The 18337-nt window shown below is 36.3% G+C and overlaps 1 protein-coding gene across 2 annotated transcripts in view; it reads right to left on the bottom strand.

The window, feature by feature from the left end:
• Positions 1–18337, bottom strand: part of Polr3B (RNA polymerase III subunit RpIII128) — a 236541-nt gene that overhangs the window by 185897 nt on the left and 32307 nt on the right. For both annotated transcript variants that reach the window (XM_067135003.2, XM_067135004.2), the window contains exons 2-4: positions 11802–11956; positions 11536–11712; positions 5278–5401 (exon numbers count right to left, since the gene is read on the bottom strand). In XM_067135003.2, the coding sequence (XP_066991104.1) occupies positions 5278–5401; positions 11536–11712; positions 11802–11956 (456 nt within the window). The remainder of the gene's footprint in view (positions 1–5277; positions 5402–11535; positions 11713–11801; positions 11957–18337) is intronic.

Here is an 18337-nt window from a genome sequence, read left to right as displayed (position 1 = left end):
ACAAATAAAAGGCGTATGTTTATGGCTGAGATTTGTAGACGATACCTTCATAATTTTCGACAAAAATGTCACTAATAGTGACGAGATCTTGGAGTCCCTAAACAAAATTGACCCCAAGTTAAGTTTACTAAAGAGGATGAGGTTAGGAACTCATTAAACTTTTTGGACTTAACTATTACACGCGGACATAATACCTTCGATTTTCGAATATACAGGAAACCTACACACTCTCCCTTAACTATTATGAATTCATCCATACACCCCAAGTCCCAAAAACAAGCCTCTTTCTATAATTTAATTTATAGAGCTTTAAAAATTCCTCTTTCTCCCAACAATTTAAAAATTGAACTGAAGTACATAAGGAATCTTGCTCAACTGAACGGGTTTAAAATAGATATGGTCAACCGTTTGATTAATAAAATCAAAATTAAATTGTCCACTAACCTCGTCCCAGAAAAACCTAAAAAAACCAGTTTCGCCACATTTACATATAACAACCCAGCCGTCCACCAGATCGCAAATACTTTAAAGAAGCACAATATCAATATAGCCTTCAGGACAGTTAACACTAATCGAAACATGTTTTTTAACCACAACAAGGTCAATCACAATAGCAACCATTATTCAAGGTCCGGCATATATAAACTAACATGTACACAATGTGGTTTTTCTTATATCGGACAGACTGGCCGCAGCTTTAACACGAGATATCTGGAACATTATAACGCTCAAAAACACAATAAGTACTCAGCGATGAGCCAACATATGAGAGAAACGGGCCATCACTTTACATCCATAGAGAAAGATCTTACCATCATTAGAAGCATAGGTAAAGGGAAATTAATGAATGAACTGGAAAACCTACACATCTTTTTAGACCAAACCTACAATAAAAATAAAAATCTCAACGACGTCAATGAAATTAAAAATCCTTTGTACGAATTAACACCTAGATTAATTAATATCGTGAATTCAGATCAAAACAAAATCCCTCATTTATTTAAATCTCCACACTCAAATGCTTCATCCATCATGCCAAAAGTTAAACCCGCCCATATTGCTTCTAGAAACTCCCCTCAAGCAACAGCACACACGCCCATAGACCAGCCTACCCCCACTCTCCCTCCATGCCCCGCCCCTCCATTACCGCACCATTACAACACCAGGAGTAGAAATGGTGACAAGACAGGCGCTGCCGGAACAGACAGATCCATCTAGTATTAACTGAACAAGTAAGTCATTTTACAGTTAAGAGGGTTTAATTTAATTTAATACATTTTATCACAACGCGTGCTCAAAAAATTTTTAATTCAAAATTATTTTCTACTTCATTACAGACCAAGCAACACATCAACGGGAACAATTTTCACACAAGACTGTATCAAGTGTCTAGGATGTCTCTTCCCAATTAAGCAGCAGCCTAAAACTATGAAACAGCTAAATATTGTACTCTTGTCAATTCCTTGACGTTACATGAGACCCAAAGTCAAGTCGCTAACAGTTTCATTCACAACGTTTTTGACCAGTCTACCTACAACAATCGGCTTTTGAATCTCCACTTGTACACGACAACACATTTAAATATTAGTTACGTCAAGAACATGAAAATGAAAATCGTGGGTCAAACAAGCTCCAGTTTTAATATCACCCCTTCTCAAGAAGAAAAAAGAAGATCCGTTTCATTTTATTTTTAGTTTTGAACATTTTAAGTTAACCAGAACTGCCAAGTTAAAACACATTCAATTTAAATTTATTTTTCAATCTTGACCAACCTACAATCAGTTCAAATCTCCACTTATTGTTGACGACACATCCTGTCACCAGACACGATACGTCAAGTACTTAATATGATATAGGGGTCACATAAACCCCGATTTGCAATCCTCTTCACCGAAAAGAAGATCCATTTTAGTTTTGGACATTTTCCATATTAAATAGATTAGGACCAAAAAACTTTACTGTATTGACTTATGTTTGTATATATTGTATATAATGTATATGATGTATATAGTGTATATATTAGTATGTTTATATTAGTTAAAAAGGTCCCAAACCTTGACCTAAAGGTTGTTTACAGGCTGAAGATGCCCAAAATAATGGGTGAAACATGTACCTGACCAAATGAGTCTACATAAAATCATGTAGATAATAACCACATTAAACGTGGAAAGTATTGAATAGGTGGTTTTTTATTTAATTATCCTTGATATCTATGCCTAATGCCTAGCTCTCACGATTAACATATGCGCCAATCCCTGTATATTGAAGTAAGAAGTGACCGTAGTATAAATGAATCCAAGTCTTGCGAACAGTTTTTATACCATAGGAGAGCATTAAGAGAATATGTGTAGACCCCAAATCATAGCCAAGGTTAATATAGATGTCAGTGAAAGAATATCATAGAGGTAATACGCTGTATTTAGTAAGAATGTTTATGGAAGTGTAACGTTGTCAGACAGGGTAAAGGTTATAAGAATATAAGAAGAAATGGATCCTATGTTATTACGAAGGGAAATAGAAGCAAGTAATACGTCGAGGGAAAATATTCCTGCAATGTGGAGTTGATATAAAGAAGAGATGTGATATGAAATGCTGTAATTACAGGGTAGAAGAATTGATGAGAAATATGGAATATGAAGTACATGGAGATGTATATATCGTCGATAGAAAGAAGGAATATGATAGGTAGAAATACATGTAAAATAGGATCATACTTGCCCATGAGTGTATAAGAAAGGTTATTGTCTTAGAGAATAGGTATTCTACCACAGTTTCAAAGTACTCAAGCCAAAATATGAATGAAGATATTGGAGTATAGTCACCTGATAACCGCAATATTATAAACAGATGATGTAATGCTAGGTTATGATATTAGTTTGTCACTCTATATTGAGCTGCAGTCTTCAGGATGAACCAAGTCAGGGTTGAAAGCTACGAAATAATTTAGGTTAGTGGCACAAAGGAGAGAGTATGTGATTTTGTGAAGTAATATTTCTTTGGATATTGAAAGCTTTAATGCGTTTTAATGACACACAAGTAGTAAATGAGCTAGATGTGACACATTTCATCTTGCTAACATTGTACATGTGTTGAATATGTGAATCTTAGATATGATATTAAAATTAGGTATAGCAGACTCCTTTTTTTTTTTCTTTTTTTTTTTTTTTTTTTTGGCTAGTTGTTTTACGTAGCACCGACACAGATAGGTCTTACGGCGACGATGGGACAGGAAAGGGCTAGGAGTGGGAAGGAAGCGGCTGTGGCCTTAATTAAGGTACAGCCCCAGCATTTGCCTGGTGTGAAAATGGGAAACCATGGAAAACCATTTTCAGGGCTGCCGACAGTGACGTTCGAACCTACTATCTCCCGAATACTGGATACTGGCCGCACTTAAGCGACTGCAGCTATCGAGCTCGGTATATAACAGACTTATAGCAGCTGCAGGTTACAAGAAACTTACTGAATATTCCGATGCTTAGAGAGTCAGCAAGCCCATGATGAAATTCCGATTCAAATTCCTATTCAGATTAAAGAAAGGATGATAATTGAAATCCGGTACAAATAGATTAGATACTTAAAATTTAGGTCATTTATAAGGAACTTATCTTGGTAGATGAATGATTCAAATTCAGTGTAATTATGATATGAAATATTTCTATTTTCAGCTGGAGGATGTATTTTGAAGGGTAGGCTGTACTGAGAGATATTTATTTGTGAGATGTAAGAAGAGTAAAGAGCCTAATTTAATTAGCCATGAATGAAAGATGACAGCAAGTAGGATTATGTGGTTGTGTCATAAAAGATCAGCTGTTCAGCAGCACGTACTCAGTGTAATAAGCATTATTATGATTATTTTTCTCTTCAGATTTATTTTCTTTATTTATTTCTTCATATATTTACTTGTCAATAAATAATGCTAGTTTAAGAAAACCTTATTCGAGAATTTATTTATTAATATCATGTTAGAATAAGGTATAGTAGTTAAGTTTTGCATTGATTGAACGTCGTTACTGATGAGTCGCATGGAGACGTCCATCAGGGAGGTAAAAATAATGAATAACGCACCAAGATGAAAATGAGTAACCTCATATCGATGCGTCAAAGTCTTTTTCGGAATCCACAACAAAAGAAAAAAAAAAACATGGCAACTACAAGAACCCCTGAGAAGCTGGTAGGGAAATTCTGTTACATTGACCTACTTGGACGTAGGAAAGGTGTAGTAGAACGTCAGTTGGAGGAAGGATGTTGCAGACTCTGTGTTTTGCTGGTGATACAATTATATTGGCAGGAAGTGAAGATGAATTTGCTGAACTGTTGCACTGTTGCAGCAGGTAGAAAGCAAAAGTCTTCAGCTTGGATTGGAAGTGAATTGCAGCAAAACCAAGGTAATGGTTGTTAATAGGCGAAATCTCCAAGTTAGTGGTCGTCTAGCAGGCCTAGATTTTGTCAATGAATTTGTTTATCTTACCCCTTGCTGAACAACACTGACGGCTGCGAGAAGGAGATGGGAGGAAGAATTACTCTTAGAAAAGTTGCTATAGATAAGCTTCGAATGATTAGGAATGACCGAGCAACCAGTAAAATCACAAAGAAACATTTGGTTTATGTCTTAGTATTTTCAGTCTTCTATGGCTATGAATGACGGACGGTGAAGACCAAGGACAAAAAGCACATCGATGCATTTGAAATGTGGTGTTGCCAAAGGATGTTACAAATACCTTGGATGGAGGAAAGATCAAACTCCTCCATAATTAAAGAGCTTGGCATCCCAAATCGATCACCTCTTGTTAAACATAGAAACCTGAAGTTCTTTGGACATGTTATAAGGGAGAGAAAATAGCCTCAGAAAGCTATTTGTCCAATGAAAAGTAAGTGGGATCAGGCCACGTAAAAAAACTTCCAGAAGATGCATAGACAAGATCCAAGACGTAACTCACCTACATCTTCAAGAGACAATCTGGATAGCAGAAGACCATAGACAATGGCGATTGCTGGTGAACGTCACTGAACGGAACAGTAAGCATGAGATCACGATATTCAGGCATGAGTTATGCGAATAAGAAGAAGATGATTTCAGCGTCAAAAGAGTTGTTTTTGCAGTGTAATATTTTGCTCAATTTTATATGAAATATGCAACGCTTACAAGAAGTTATTCTCCAAAATACACTTTGAAGAACACAATACTATTCCCTTGAATAATTAAAAATATATTATACCTTACATTTCAACCATAACCCATGAAATTCTAGCATTAAAAACAAAAATAATTTTTGTTACCTTCTCTTGTCCCTTGACGACAAAATAACCACCTGGATCATGAGGACACTCATTTAGCTTGGCCAGTTCAAACTGGGTTTTGCCAGTGAGTACACAATTCGAACTTCGCAGCATGATCGGCATCCTAGAAACAAGGGCAAAGATTTTCATCATAAATTACATATAACACAGGCTGAAGAAGGAGGAAACCCCAAACCAAGCATATGTGAAAATTCAGACCAGGAATGAATGAAAAAAATATGAGCCATGCTTCAGCAGTAAGTGTATTAACTTTACCATTCAAGATTTATTAACCGTATTATTAAATCTCTGTCAATTTTTACCCCCATCCATGGCACTACAGCCCTGAAGGGCCTTGGCCTACCAAACGTCCGCTGCTCAGCCCCAAGGCCTGCAGATTACGAGGTGTCATGTGGTCAGCACGACTAATTCTCTTGGGCGTCATTTTTGGCTTTCTAAACTGGGCCCGCTATCCCACCATCAGATAGCTTCTCAATTCTACCAATCATGTAGACTGAGTGGACCTCGATCCAGCCCTCAGATCCAGGTAAAACTCCCTGACCTGGCCGGGAATCGAACCCAGGGCCTCTGGGTAAGAGGCAGACACGCTACCCCTACACCACGGGGCCGGCTCACTGTCAACTGAATGAACTAAATATAATTGCTGAATTGGTAATTAGATTGGAGAACAGGAATTATTTTAAAATAATACCAGTTTCAGAATGGAACATTTCTTGTTTCATGAAAAGGAATATACTTTTCTTAGTAAATATTATATTAGCAAAATCTTTAGGCAAACAGAACTTTAAAATATCTTAGAGATGAAGCTGCCATGGTGTGTAGAATTATTTAGTTTATTTGCCGGGTTGAAAAGTGTTGTTTTTTTCTGTACATTACGTACAGTTTGCCAACATTTCAAATACGTTGCAGTATTCTTTGTCAAGACAACTGAAATACCCCTACTCGATCCGAAGTAATCAGTCTCCCAGGCAACAATCACACTACAAGAGTGGTCCCTGACCTTGGTCTTATATATCCTAGCCTTTCTGGCTGACGTAAACCCCCTGTTTGTCTAGTAATAATTCTGGAAAGTATGCGTCACAGCAGGAGAAGGTAATTTAAAAGGTGCACACAGCTCACCTCAACTTGCGGTGTGCCTGAATAAAGCTGCACCACTTAGGGATAAAGATAAAGATGCAAATTTACTATATTTCAATTGAATTAATTAAAAACTGATGACTGGAATTAGTAATTAAGATTGGAGGATTTAAAAGAAATCCTGCAAGACCTATGCTGAGATTACAAGTCAGAAAAAGGATAGCAACGGCAAAGAAAGGATAAAAGAGGCAGGTACATTCAGAGAAATGGGGTGGTCTAAGGATTGGTGATGAGAGTATAGAAAACTGGAGGTCAAATAAGGATGACATAAAATTCTTAATGTTAAAACTGTGGAAGTATTGTGAAAAAAAGGAATTAAATAATTTAATAGACATTGCAATAGGCTGAGAAATATTATGGATGCAGAAATTTTCTCTCCGAACTAGAGACAGGATAGCAACAGTAGGAGAAGTATTCATACTAGTGAAACAAGAATATGTTAACTACAGAAGAGTTAAGGATGAGAAACATGAAATTCTACGTGTAAGGCTTACAGTATAGCTAAGGATAATAGGCAATTTGATGTTTTTGGGGTACACAGACCTGGTATACGATATCATGAAGCCTTGTATGTTGTACACCAAAATAAAAGCAGTAGAAAGAAAGGTTGTAAGAGTTGGACTATAAGGCAATAACACATGGTTGAGAAGGCTTAAAATAAAAAAAAAGAGGCAATTATGATTATTAAAAAATGGTAAATGGAAACAGACTATGGGATGGGTTTAAAGCAATTGTTCAGGAGTGTGAAAACAGGAACGTAATCGGAAAAGCGGTAATGAATGGTAAAAACCCACTATAATATAACAGAGAAATAACGTGATTAAGAAGGCGGTACTGGTTGGAAAGAAATAGAGTTAGAAATGGCTGTGGAAGTAGGGAGAGACTGAAGGAACTCACTAGGAAGTTGGGTTTAGCAAAAAAGTCAGCTAAGAATAACACAATGGCAAACATAACTGGCAGTCATTAAAATTTTACGGAAAAATGGAAGGATATGTATAGGTGTATATGCGAGGATTTACAGAATGCTGAAATATCCAGTCAACAGTATGTTAACCCGTAGAGTGGGGCTCACTTCAGGTGACGCGGCAGGAGCGAGTCTGCTGGTAAGCGTGCATGGTATGAAGCGTGGAAAGTTTTTATTTTTTTATTTCCATTACGAAACAAGCGGTAGGTTTGAAACTTTCTCCGTATGTTCCGAGAGGTGCCCACCTGACAGATTTCTTTGACCTTCGTGAATCTAAGCAATTTTCGTCTGGGAATCCCCTTGTTATCTGCTACGTAGCCGCGTAGCTCAAGAACAACCTATATGGCGCATGGCTATTGCTGACTGTTGATAAACTTAACCATGATTGGTTAATATGGTTGTTTGATCCGTATTGACTAGTCTGAATGTATTATAGAACTATTTAAAATAGTTTTATTTGAATCCGCCTTGTCAATACACTCATGGCCTTGAAGTGGAAAGACGAGAGATGTCTGCAAGCTGAGTAGCTTTCATGACGCAGAAATGTGCACTGTTCTAAACAAGAAAGAAGAAACCAAAGAGAAGCCAGTCGTATGTATTGAGTAAAATGACTCAATGGGAGGGGTGAACTTATTGGACCAATGTATCGTGTCATACAGTGTGGGTGGTGTGCTAAGTCCCAACTGACGAGCCTAACTTAGCACACGAGGGCGAAACGCAGGCAACCAAGAATGAGTTAGCTGGAAAATTTATAATGTCCAATAACGGACCATTATATTGGTATCATACAGTACGGCGAGAAAAAGATAAAGAAGTATTACCACAAGATTTTTAGACATCTACAGGACATAATAATGTTCAATGTTTTCGTGATATACAAGAAACACGGTGGCAAATTCACTCAGCTGGAATTTCGTGTTGAAATTGTGCAGAAACTATTTCAGAAGTATGCGAACACTACCCCTAACACAGCCTTGCCATTCGATCAGTGAGGCTAGCACCCATTGACTTGTCCACTCGATTCTCGGGAAGGCATTTTCCAGATTTCAATCCAGCCCCAAAATCAAGACTGCAAGCAAATAAGAGATGCGTAGTTTGCGTGGCGAAAGGCTAGCGGCGGGACACTTAGTATTGTTGTGTCTCAGGTTCTATGTTCGGGGAATTTGAGAAGCTCGTAGTGTACATTCGGTGACCATCCTGAAAGAGTTTTCTTAATTTAATTTTCCACCCATTTGTGATATCTTTCGAGTGTAAATAATTAGTGTAAATAGTGTTGAATAGTGTAGTGTAATTTTATGTAACGGGATGTAATGTGGTGACAAAATTGTGATGACTGAACTCATGGATTACTCGCTGCCCTCTACAATGGCAAGTTATAGGTCTATGCAGTGAGTACATTTTTATATTTTATTTCAGGAAAATGTGATAATTGAGTTAATGTTTCTCTATTATTTGGAGTATTTGATTATTTTTAATTTGTGTGTTACACATATCAACGATCAATTAAAATAAGCAACACAAATAATATTCTGAATCAGAGTAAATATAAATGGCACATAAGCAATTTTTGCACTGACACTGGATGAATTTGAAAATAGTTTTATTTGTAAATAATAATGCAATTTACACTGTAATGTACAATTTTATGCAAAGTTTAACATAATACTGTATAATATTTCAGCAGGTGTAGGTTGATTTTTTAAAAAAAATTTAAAGAAAAATATTACTGAAAATGATTCCCCAGTATGCAGGAATTTGTTAATGACCTCCCCACTTAATGGATTAAGATAATTGCGTATGAGGATATTGTCCAGTTTGAGGAGGGGACTATTAATGGTGAGCAAAGCAAGCAAAGTCACCTCCGTACAGGCCATGAAGGCCCTTGGAGGTGTGGAAGGTAAAGGCTTCCACCATCGTTAACCTCGACACATGATGGGGTAGAGTGGTTAGCTCTACGCCTGGCCGCCTTTGCCCCCAGGAATGAACCTGGTACTCATTTTTGGTGTAGGCTGAGTGAACCTCAGGGCCATATGCACTTCTGGAAGTGGAAATCTCGTTTCTTAAATTTTACGACTTCCTGATGGGGATGTAGGATGTTAAAAGGTTTGTTTTTTTCACCTATTCAATACATATAAATTTTATAAATTAGGAATTTATTGTAGATTCCACTTGAGACATGTTTCGCCCTTCATTGAGGGCATCATCAGTCAAAATATCACCTCAAGGTAAAAAATCAGGTAACTGGTTAGTAGTAGACATGTACAAATTAATACATATTATTAACAACATATAAAAATTAAGTATGGGAAAAAATTTGCACAAAAGTGATGGTTGAACATGTAGGTTTAGATGAAAAGTCAGCACCAATGCCTAAAAATAACAAAGAGTTCTGCATTGGTGCTCTGGAGAAACAGTTGACGCAATCATATGAAAATAAAAAGTTTAAAAAATATTTACAATAAACAATTAAGGGAGAAAAGGTGTAGTGTTTGGCATCAATGTTAGTAACCAAAAATTGATGTCAAAGGTTGGTAACTATACAGTATTTACATAGTTCAATTGAACAGTTGAGATAAAGTTTTTTAAAAATATTTACATTTAACATTCAGCGTAAATGTTTGTAATAAAAACTAATGTTAATGATTGGTAACTATATAGTAATTACATTATCTAATTGAAAGTTGAGAATTTACAATATACATATTTACACAAGAGCAGCTGGTGCGCAAGGATAAAAAAATTTAGTACCAAGTGTGTGCATGAAGGAGCTATAGTAAATGAGTTGAGAGTTGCAATAGTAGCCCCAGTGTACGAAGGAAAGGATGATAAACATAAAGTGGAAAACTACAGGCCAGTCAGCCTGACATGTGTTACTTTGAAACTCTGGGAAAGCATTCTTTCTGATTATATCAGACACATTTACAAATGTACTAACTGGTTTGACAGAAGGCAATTTGGGTTTAGGAAAGGTTATTCCAGTGAGGCTCAACTTGTAGGATTCCAGCAATAGATAGTTTAAATTCTGGAAGTCTAATGGACTATATCACTATTGACACATCCAAGGCTTTTGATGGGAGGCTACTGATGAAAATGGGAGCTACTGGACTAGACAAAGGTGTGGTTGAATGGATGGTTAGATTACCAGAAAAGAGAACTCAGAAAAATAGACCCTGTACCGATTAAGAGGGCGATCCCACAAGGCAGAATTATTGTTTCCTCATGCTTTATTTAAATTATATGAGTAAAAAATTGGAACCACAGATGAAGCATTTTGCCCTGAACTGGAAAAGATCCACAGGAAAATAGCACAATTCGTTCTGGGCAATTTCCGACAACAGAGTTATGAAAATGCTGCAAACTTTGGGCTGGGAGGAGGTGGGAGTAAGGAGACAAGCTGCTCAACTAACTGGTATGATTTGAGCTGTCATTGGAAAAATGGTGCGGAATGACATCAGTAGACGAATATGCATGAGGAGAGCTTTCAGATAGGAAAGATCAAAGTATAAGGGTAAATGTGGAATTCAAGAGGACAAGTTGAGGCAGATACTCATTTATAAGAAGAGGCATTAGCCCTAAAGGCAGATCAGTGTTGACTGATTGCTCCATTAATTTATCCGCCACGAGCAGAACATCTTCCGGTTTGCTGGACACTGGTCACTGAGGGCACAGTCTGATACTAAGCACTACAATCACACCTAGGTGAGGATGTAAAATCCCATTTATATTAGAATTTAACTATTACCTAAGTTAACTACACTATCCATACTATAAACATGCAAGTTATCAGCAGCTTTGAATACTAGTCTTGACATGCAGTTTTTAACTCGATAATAGAGTTTACGTCTCTGACATTACTGACAGGGAATTCCAAAATTGGCAGCTCACTACAACAAATGAGCTGTTATATCTACAGCATACGTATGGCAGATAAGAATACAAGAGAGGGACCAGAAAGAACTGAAGAGGAAACTTACAGTAAGAAAATGTTGGGCAAATTACATAGCATGCAAGATGCAATCATTTCAAATGATATTTCAATAATAGTCTGGAGTCAGTTGTGTTAGGAACATGTTTGCCAATAAGAAATTATGTGCATGGCACATTATGCAAATTTTACCAGTATTTGAAACAATTACCTGCCAATAAGGAGATCATTTCTAATAACTCGCTGGTTTCCTCTGGTGTATTCAATGTCAACTGTGATAGGAGCAGAATATGTAAGATCTCGTAACCTACATTCATGGGGAGTAGTCTCTTTAGTGACATTAAATCCTTCTTCCACATCAGGTTTTCCTACAGTAACATTCAAATATCTGCAAGAGAATAACAAGAATCAAAATATCATTTTAAAATTACCTCGGAAATCATTGCAGTATTTCTGTATTTCTCTTGTAATACTTACTTAACATAAAACAGAGGATCAGCATCAGATAAAACTTTTTCATTGGCTTGTACTATCTTCTTGATTTCTACATTTATGAAATAGTTGAAAGAATCTATGTGCTGCTTTACCAGACCCTTCACACGCAAAAATGCAGGCACTAATCTCCATTTTTCCTGCAAGCAAAACAAATAAATTTAAGAACTAAAACAAAACACAAGTCACAGAATATAATATGGAAATGAATTCCTAAGACAAAAATTCTGATAATCAGTAAACACCCAGAAGTCCTCCATGTTGTCACAAATAGAGAAAAAATCCAACAAGTAGACCAGTTCAGGTACCTTGAACAAATACTGACAGAAGATATTCGGTGAGGTATTAAAGTCCAGAGTTGTATAGCTATGACTAAACAGGCATTTTGTGAAAAACAGTCTCTGATATGTCAGTGCACCTTGTCCCTCAGCTTAGATGTGATATACTGTAGTAAGACATGGTCTCTGAATAAAAGTGACAATGTGGTGCTGGAGCTGTTTAGAGAAAATAAGCTGGCAGATACAGATATGTTATATCAGGTTAGCAAGGAACAAGAGCTGATCAACCAGATACAGACAAGGAGATCATCGTGGTTGGTGCACAGACTACTACATGGCAGCCTGATGATCGAAGTCCTACTAGAGGGTAAAATATCTGGAAAATAGCTTAGCGGAAGGCCAAGAAACATGCTTACGAAAATGTTCTCCACTAGTACATGTCCGATGAACTACGAAGAAGCTAAGAACAGCTCAAGATAGATTCATCGCAGGAACAAACCAGTCATTAGACTGATGAACATAACACTGAATCAATATCAATTTAGCATTTCAAACAGTATTTATTATTAAAAATATGTCAAATCAGGCCTTAGATTTTAACAGGAGAGAATATTCAAACAAGCCATAATTTCATAAAAAGAAACCATCTGATTTATACAGTATGACACAAAACAAACAAACAAACAAACAAACAAACAAACAAACAAACAAACAAACAAACAAACAAACAAAAACTGCCAGTTTTGTATAAATACAGCACCAAAGCTAGAATTGAGATAGTACTTTCCTAATTTTTGCCTGAAATGGTAGTGGAAAAACACACTCAGGATATTCAGATCTCTAAATGACAGAGCCTAACAGTCTGATTGTTGAGCATAAGGCAATGACAGACTAATTTTAAAAGTCAGAATGTCCACAAAGTTTTAAAGAGGCCAAGGCTCTCAAATTACCGATTACAATTAAATACTTTTCTACATATTTTCTACCTTCATAAGAACTGGTAGCAAAAAAACTGTTACTGTATGCGGCTGATTGAATAGAGTAGTTGGTTACATGCTTGCCACTTATGTTCAAGGTTGCAGACTTTGGTTGTCAATTAAGTGTGCTTAAATGATCCAAAACTAAAGATTTATTTGGTATGTTATAGCAGTTCTAGGCAATATGCCAGTAAACCAGCATCCTTTAAAACATTTCAGTCCAGGGCAACAAAAAAATATAAAATGAAAGTCTTTTGGTATTTATCGATTCATTTAATATTAATTTATTAACAATGCAAAGATACTTCAAAGACTAAAAATGAAACTGATGATGCAGGAAGCGTGAGAAAAGTAACAGAAAATATACTGAACTATGGAAGACCCTTTATTTGCCTTTAAACTTACACTTCCGCTGTGACTATACATATGAAATTTTGAAATCTTGACAATTTATACATTTTTCAAAACAAATTCTGTTCAGGAGACTAGAATCTATCACAAAAAAGCAAGCTGTATAATGCTGGGCAATTTTGAGAAGATAGCAAATCTGACATGTACCTATGAATCATCCCTTGAATCTTAAAACAGTAACGACCTAATCCTGGAATATGGCTACGGTTAGCAGACAAGGATGTAAAGGACACTGTACCATGTAGCATTATAACTTTAAGTATGTTGTTAATTTGAGGTTGTGGAAAATAAACCACACCATTGTGGCAACATGAATTAAAATGTCCATTTATCATATCTGCAGCAAAATGTCATCCTTGGCTGTGAATACTGATTTCATTTAATAACCCTACATTGAATAATTCAATATAAGTTTCATAATAAAGGACTTTTTGAAAAATAGTCCTCTATTGGACTAACATAGAAAGATCTGTATAAACAACTTTCACAGAGCCATCTACTGGTGAATACCATTAACTGCAATGATCTAAGCATTGTATTATGCAACTAAATTACTATTTTATGCAAATAAAGAATGAAATATATATTTTTTAGTAATTCTGTGATGGAGATGATACATAGGTGTTAGCAGTCCTTTTTTTGGAAAAAGTTAACCGGTACTCCCTCAACCCATTCCAAACATAGAAAACTGGAGTCGCAGGCTAAAGTTACTTCTTTTTTTTTTTTTTAAACTGGCTTTATTCCGCACTGACACAGATAGGTCTTATGGCGACGATGGGATAAGAAAGGCCTAAGAGTGGGAAGGAAACGGCCATGGCCTTAATTAAGGTACAGCCCCAGCATTTGCCCGGTGAAAATGGGAAACCATGGAAAACCATCTTCAGGGCTGCCGACAGTGAGGCTCGAACCTGCTACAGTTTCTATGGAGTCATATAATCATATTACACTACCAGGTAGCCGGTTGCAGCATATTAATTAAAAGAAGGTCACATCATCGTCCCCTCTATGCGATGACGCATTGCTGTCATATTGATGGTCATGTTGTGTCATAACAATGTACCCGTCGATAAGAGGCGATTAATAAGCGATACTTTCCGTGAACCTACCTAATGGAATTAGCATCACAATTCGTACCATAACAGGTGCATTCAAAATAAATGTTGAAAAGTGTTGTAACCAACTAAAGTGCCACAGGTAACAATGATGAATAGTTCTCTATATTGGCTTGCATTTACTTCATTTCATGCATGCAATAAGGGAAAATGAAACAAATTCAGTGAAAATGTAAATTGAACATAATATAATTTAATTACGAGCTGTAATGATATAACCTATTAACACCCTAAATTTCTACAATAGATACATCAAGCTTTTTCAAAACAACAGAATAATTAATGATTATGTATTTAGTCTCAGTAATAATGCCAAACACAGAAACTTTTAAATGCCTGCAAAATTACTGTATATTTAGAACATGAAAATAGCACCTGATTATTTTAACTTTTATATAAGAGGAAATCATAAATTAATGAACTGAAATATTTGAACTCGGTCAACACTCTGGAGGATGGGATCTCTTCAATGTCATTTGTTTATTCTCTCTGTGAATTACTGTATTATGGAGAAATCAAACAGCTTTAACAATAGCTTCTGTAGTTCCAGGCCATTTCTGTTGCTTTGTGCAATATTCTCATTTCATGGATAGAATTCCAAAGTTGCATTCCAGCATTTTTTGCGCCACCAACAGTTTCTTATTAAATAGCTCCTTCTCTTCATCTAGATGTTAGGGAGCATTCGGTTCCAACAAATTCTCATATGCAAACGCGGGAGAAATTCTTCAGCAGGGATATTTAGTGCAAGCTTTTGCATTAATATTTGTAAATTACTGAGCTCCAGAAAGTTCCACCATCACTCTGTTTTATATATGCTCCAATTTCTTATACTGCTGCCTGACTAAATATTATTACTCTATTACTCAATGTATTAAATGGCAGGAAGAGTGGCAAGGAGAAATGCTTCAGTACGTTGTGCTGAGGCGAGGTGCACGGCGAGATGAACAACTCCAACATTTTTTTGGCCTAAGCTTCATAAAGTCATATTACATGCTTGTAGTTCAACACTGAGTTCTGACAACTCTTGAAGAGCATCACATAAGACAAAGTTTTTTCTCTCTTTTTTCAAGAGTTAATCATACTAACTCTTTCACTCTTATCGCTGTTCTCATCCTGTTTTGCTCTTTCTAAATGTGCCATGGGTAATCCAGTTTATAAGTAACTAATCTCATTTTGGTCCATATTGAAGATACAATAAGTAAAACACTTTCAAGATTAAAATTACTGTGTCCACCTTTTCAATACAAATATATATTTTTAGTGATTAAATTCTACATGAATTAAAAACACCAGTTAGGGACATGTTTCGCCCTAGTTATGGGCATCTTCAGCCTAATACTAAATCTTAAGGTCAAGAATTAAAACTATAAACATCGGAACTTAATAGTAAACTTAACTTAATACTAAATACAATGGTCTTATGCTTTTTACATAGTTTACAATATGTACAGTATGTACAATATGTACATTAACTTTGCCAGAATTTACGAACAATGAATGAATTTATTCTATAATGACTAGACATCCAAATTGTAGACTGGATTGATCACAGCGTGAACTGGGGTTTCTCAAATTGTATTGACTAGAGATCTATCACAGTGTGAGTTGGGGTTTCTTCAATTGTTATGGTCGCCTGAATCGTAAGTATTGTTACAAAACCGGAACCTTGGTTAAAGTCGTTTATGTTAGGGTATGAATCGGTTTGAATATTCCTTTAGAAAGAAGCATGGTTATGTATTAAGGTTGAAGCATGTATGTTGGAAACTATTGCTGATCGGATAAATTTTTTTGGAATATTACGTCATTCTTGTTGATTAACTTCCCATTGGTGCATTGTTCAACCTTGGGAGGAATATGAGTTGTCTGTAACTGGATAAGAGAAAAAATGGGGAATTAGAATGATGGAAGTGGAATCCAATATGATAATTGCAAACTGAGTGTTTATCACATGTACTCGTACTTACTTGTCTTGTCGACGTTAGCTGGAACCAATTGTTCCGGTTGTGTCTTTTAACGATCGTCAAATCATTCTGATTTACAGCCTGGATTAACCTCGGAGTTGTCTCATATAACGGATTTTTGTTATCAATGACAGTGTTAAGATTATTATTTTTATTATAAGTTTCTTCCAAATAAATGTACACGTTCTCTGTTTCGTCCTGTTTCAGTCATATGCAGGCTCATGGCCGAATACTTGCTATGCTTGGAAGCATTGTAATGTTCCAGATACCTTGTGTAAAAGCTCCTCCCTGTTTGTCCAAAATATGTCAACTCACATTGGGCACATTTTAACCTATAAACACCACATCCTGAGTAAATGATGTTATTATTATTGACTCTATTGTGGTTGTCCGACTCGTTGGCTGAACGGTCAGCGTACTGGCCTTCGGTTCAGAGGGTCCCGGGTTCGATTCCCGGCCGGGTTGGGGATTTTAACCTTAATTGGTTAATTCCAATGGCACGGGAGCTGGGTGTATGTGTTGTCTTCATCATCATTTCATCCTCATCACGACGCGCAGGTCACCTACGGGTGTCAAATAGAAAGACCTGCACTTGGCGAGCCGAACCTGTCCTGGGATATCCCGGCACTAAAAGCCATACGACATTTCATTTCTATTGTGGTTGAGGAATATGTTCTGATTATTATTTATTGTCTTGAAGGCTATGTTGACACTGTGTTTTTTTCTAAATATTAGTGATATGATGGATAGCCGGGCTATTATACATAAATGTGGAGTAGCTGTTGATCTTTGATTTCTCTGGGACTAGGTTGGAAGATAGCACCCTAGGCAAAGGGAAATTATTGAACGAAACGGAGAACTTGTACATTTATTTGGAACAAACTTATAATAAAAATAATAATCTTATCAATGTCACTGATAACAAAAATCCGTTATATGAGACAACTCGAGGTTAATCCAGGCCGTAAATCAGAATAAAGTTCCCAGTATGTTTAAATCACAGAACGCATGCGCTCCAATAGCCACGCCTAATGCCAGGCCCGCCCAGTCCAATTCGAGTAACACCCCTCAAGCAACAACACGGATGCACGATTTGAAACTCACTCCCCCTTCCCCTCAACGCTCCACCCATCCATTACAGCATCAATACTACACTAGGAGTAGGAAGCTTAGTCGTTCAGTCACAACCGGAACAATTGGTCTCATCTAATGTCGACAAGACAAGTAAGTTCATGTGATAACACACACTCTGCAATTATTATCATATTGGAATCCACTTTCATGTAATAGACAAGAAAAATGTTCCACCGATCAATACTATTTATTGTGAGTGAATTATTGCACTAGTACCGGTTTCGGTCTTTCTTGGCCATCATCAGCTAGCACACAATATTTACAGTCATTAGACAAAATTACAAAGATGTTACGTTAGAGCATCTGGATGTCTAATGAAAAATGGAAGTAAAATATATTGCAATATGTTGCATTAAAATATCTCTGATTAAAAGTGGTGATGGTTCTAATAAACTAAAATCTATTGAGTGAGCATGGACATGAGTACATAAACACATTAAAATATATAGGCCACATCATAAGACACTAAAAATATAGCACATTAAACACATTAAAACATGGTATATTTTAAAAACGTCTATTAAAATTTGAGTTCATGTTGCGTAGCATTCATACTTCAATCCTCTTGTAGTTCATGTGTTGATTAAGTTGTATTAGGTGATCAACAAGAATGTTCTATGGCTGATATACTTTGTAATTTGAAAATTG

Source organism: Anabrus simplex, chromosome 1 (genome assembly GCF_040414725.1).
Source record: "Anabrus simplex isolate iqAnaSimp1 chromosome 1, ASM4041472v1, whole genome shotgun sequence".
NCBI classification, from domain to species: Eukaryota; Metazoa; Arthropoda; class Insecta; order Orthoptera; family Tettigoniidae; genus Anabrus; species Anabrus simplex.
This window is presented reverse-complemented; position numbering and strand designations above follow the sequence as displayed.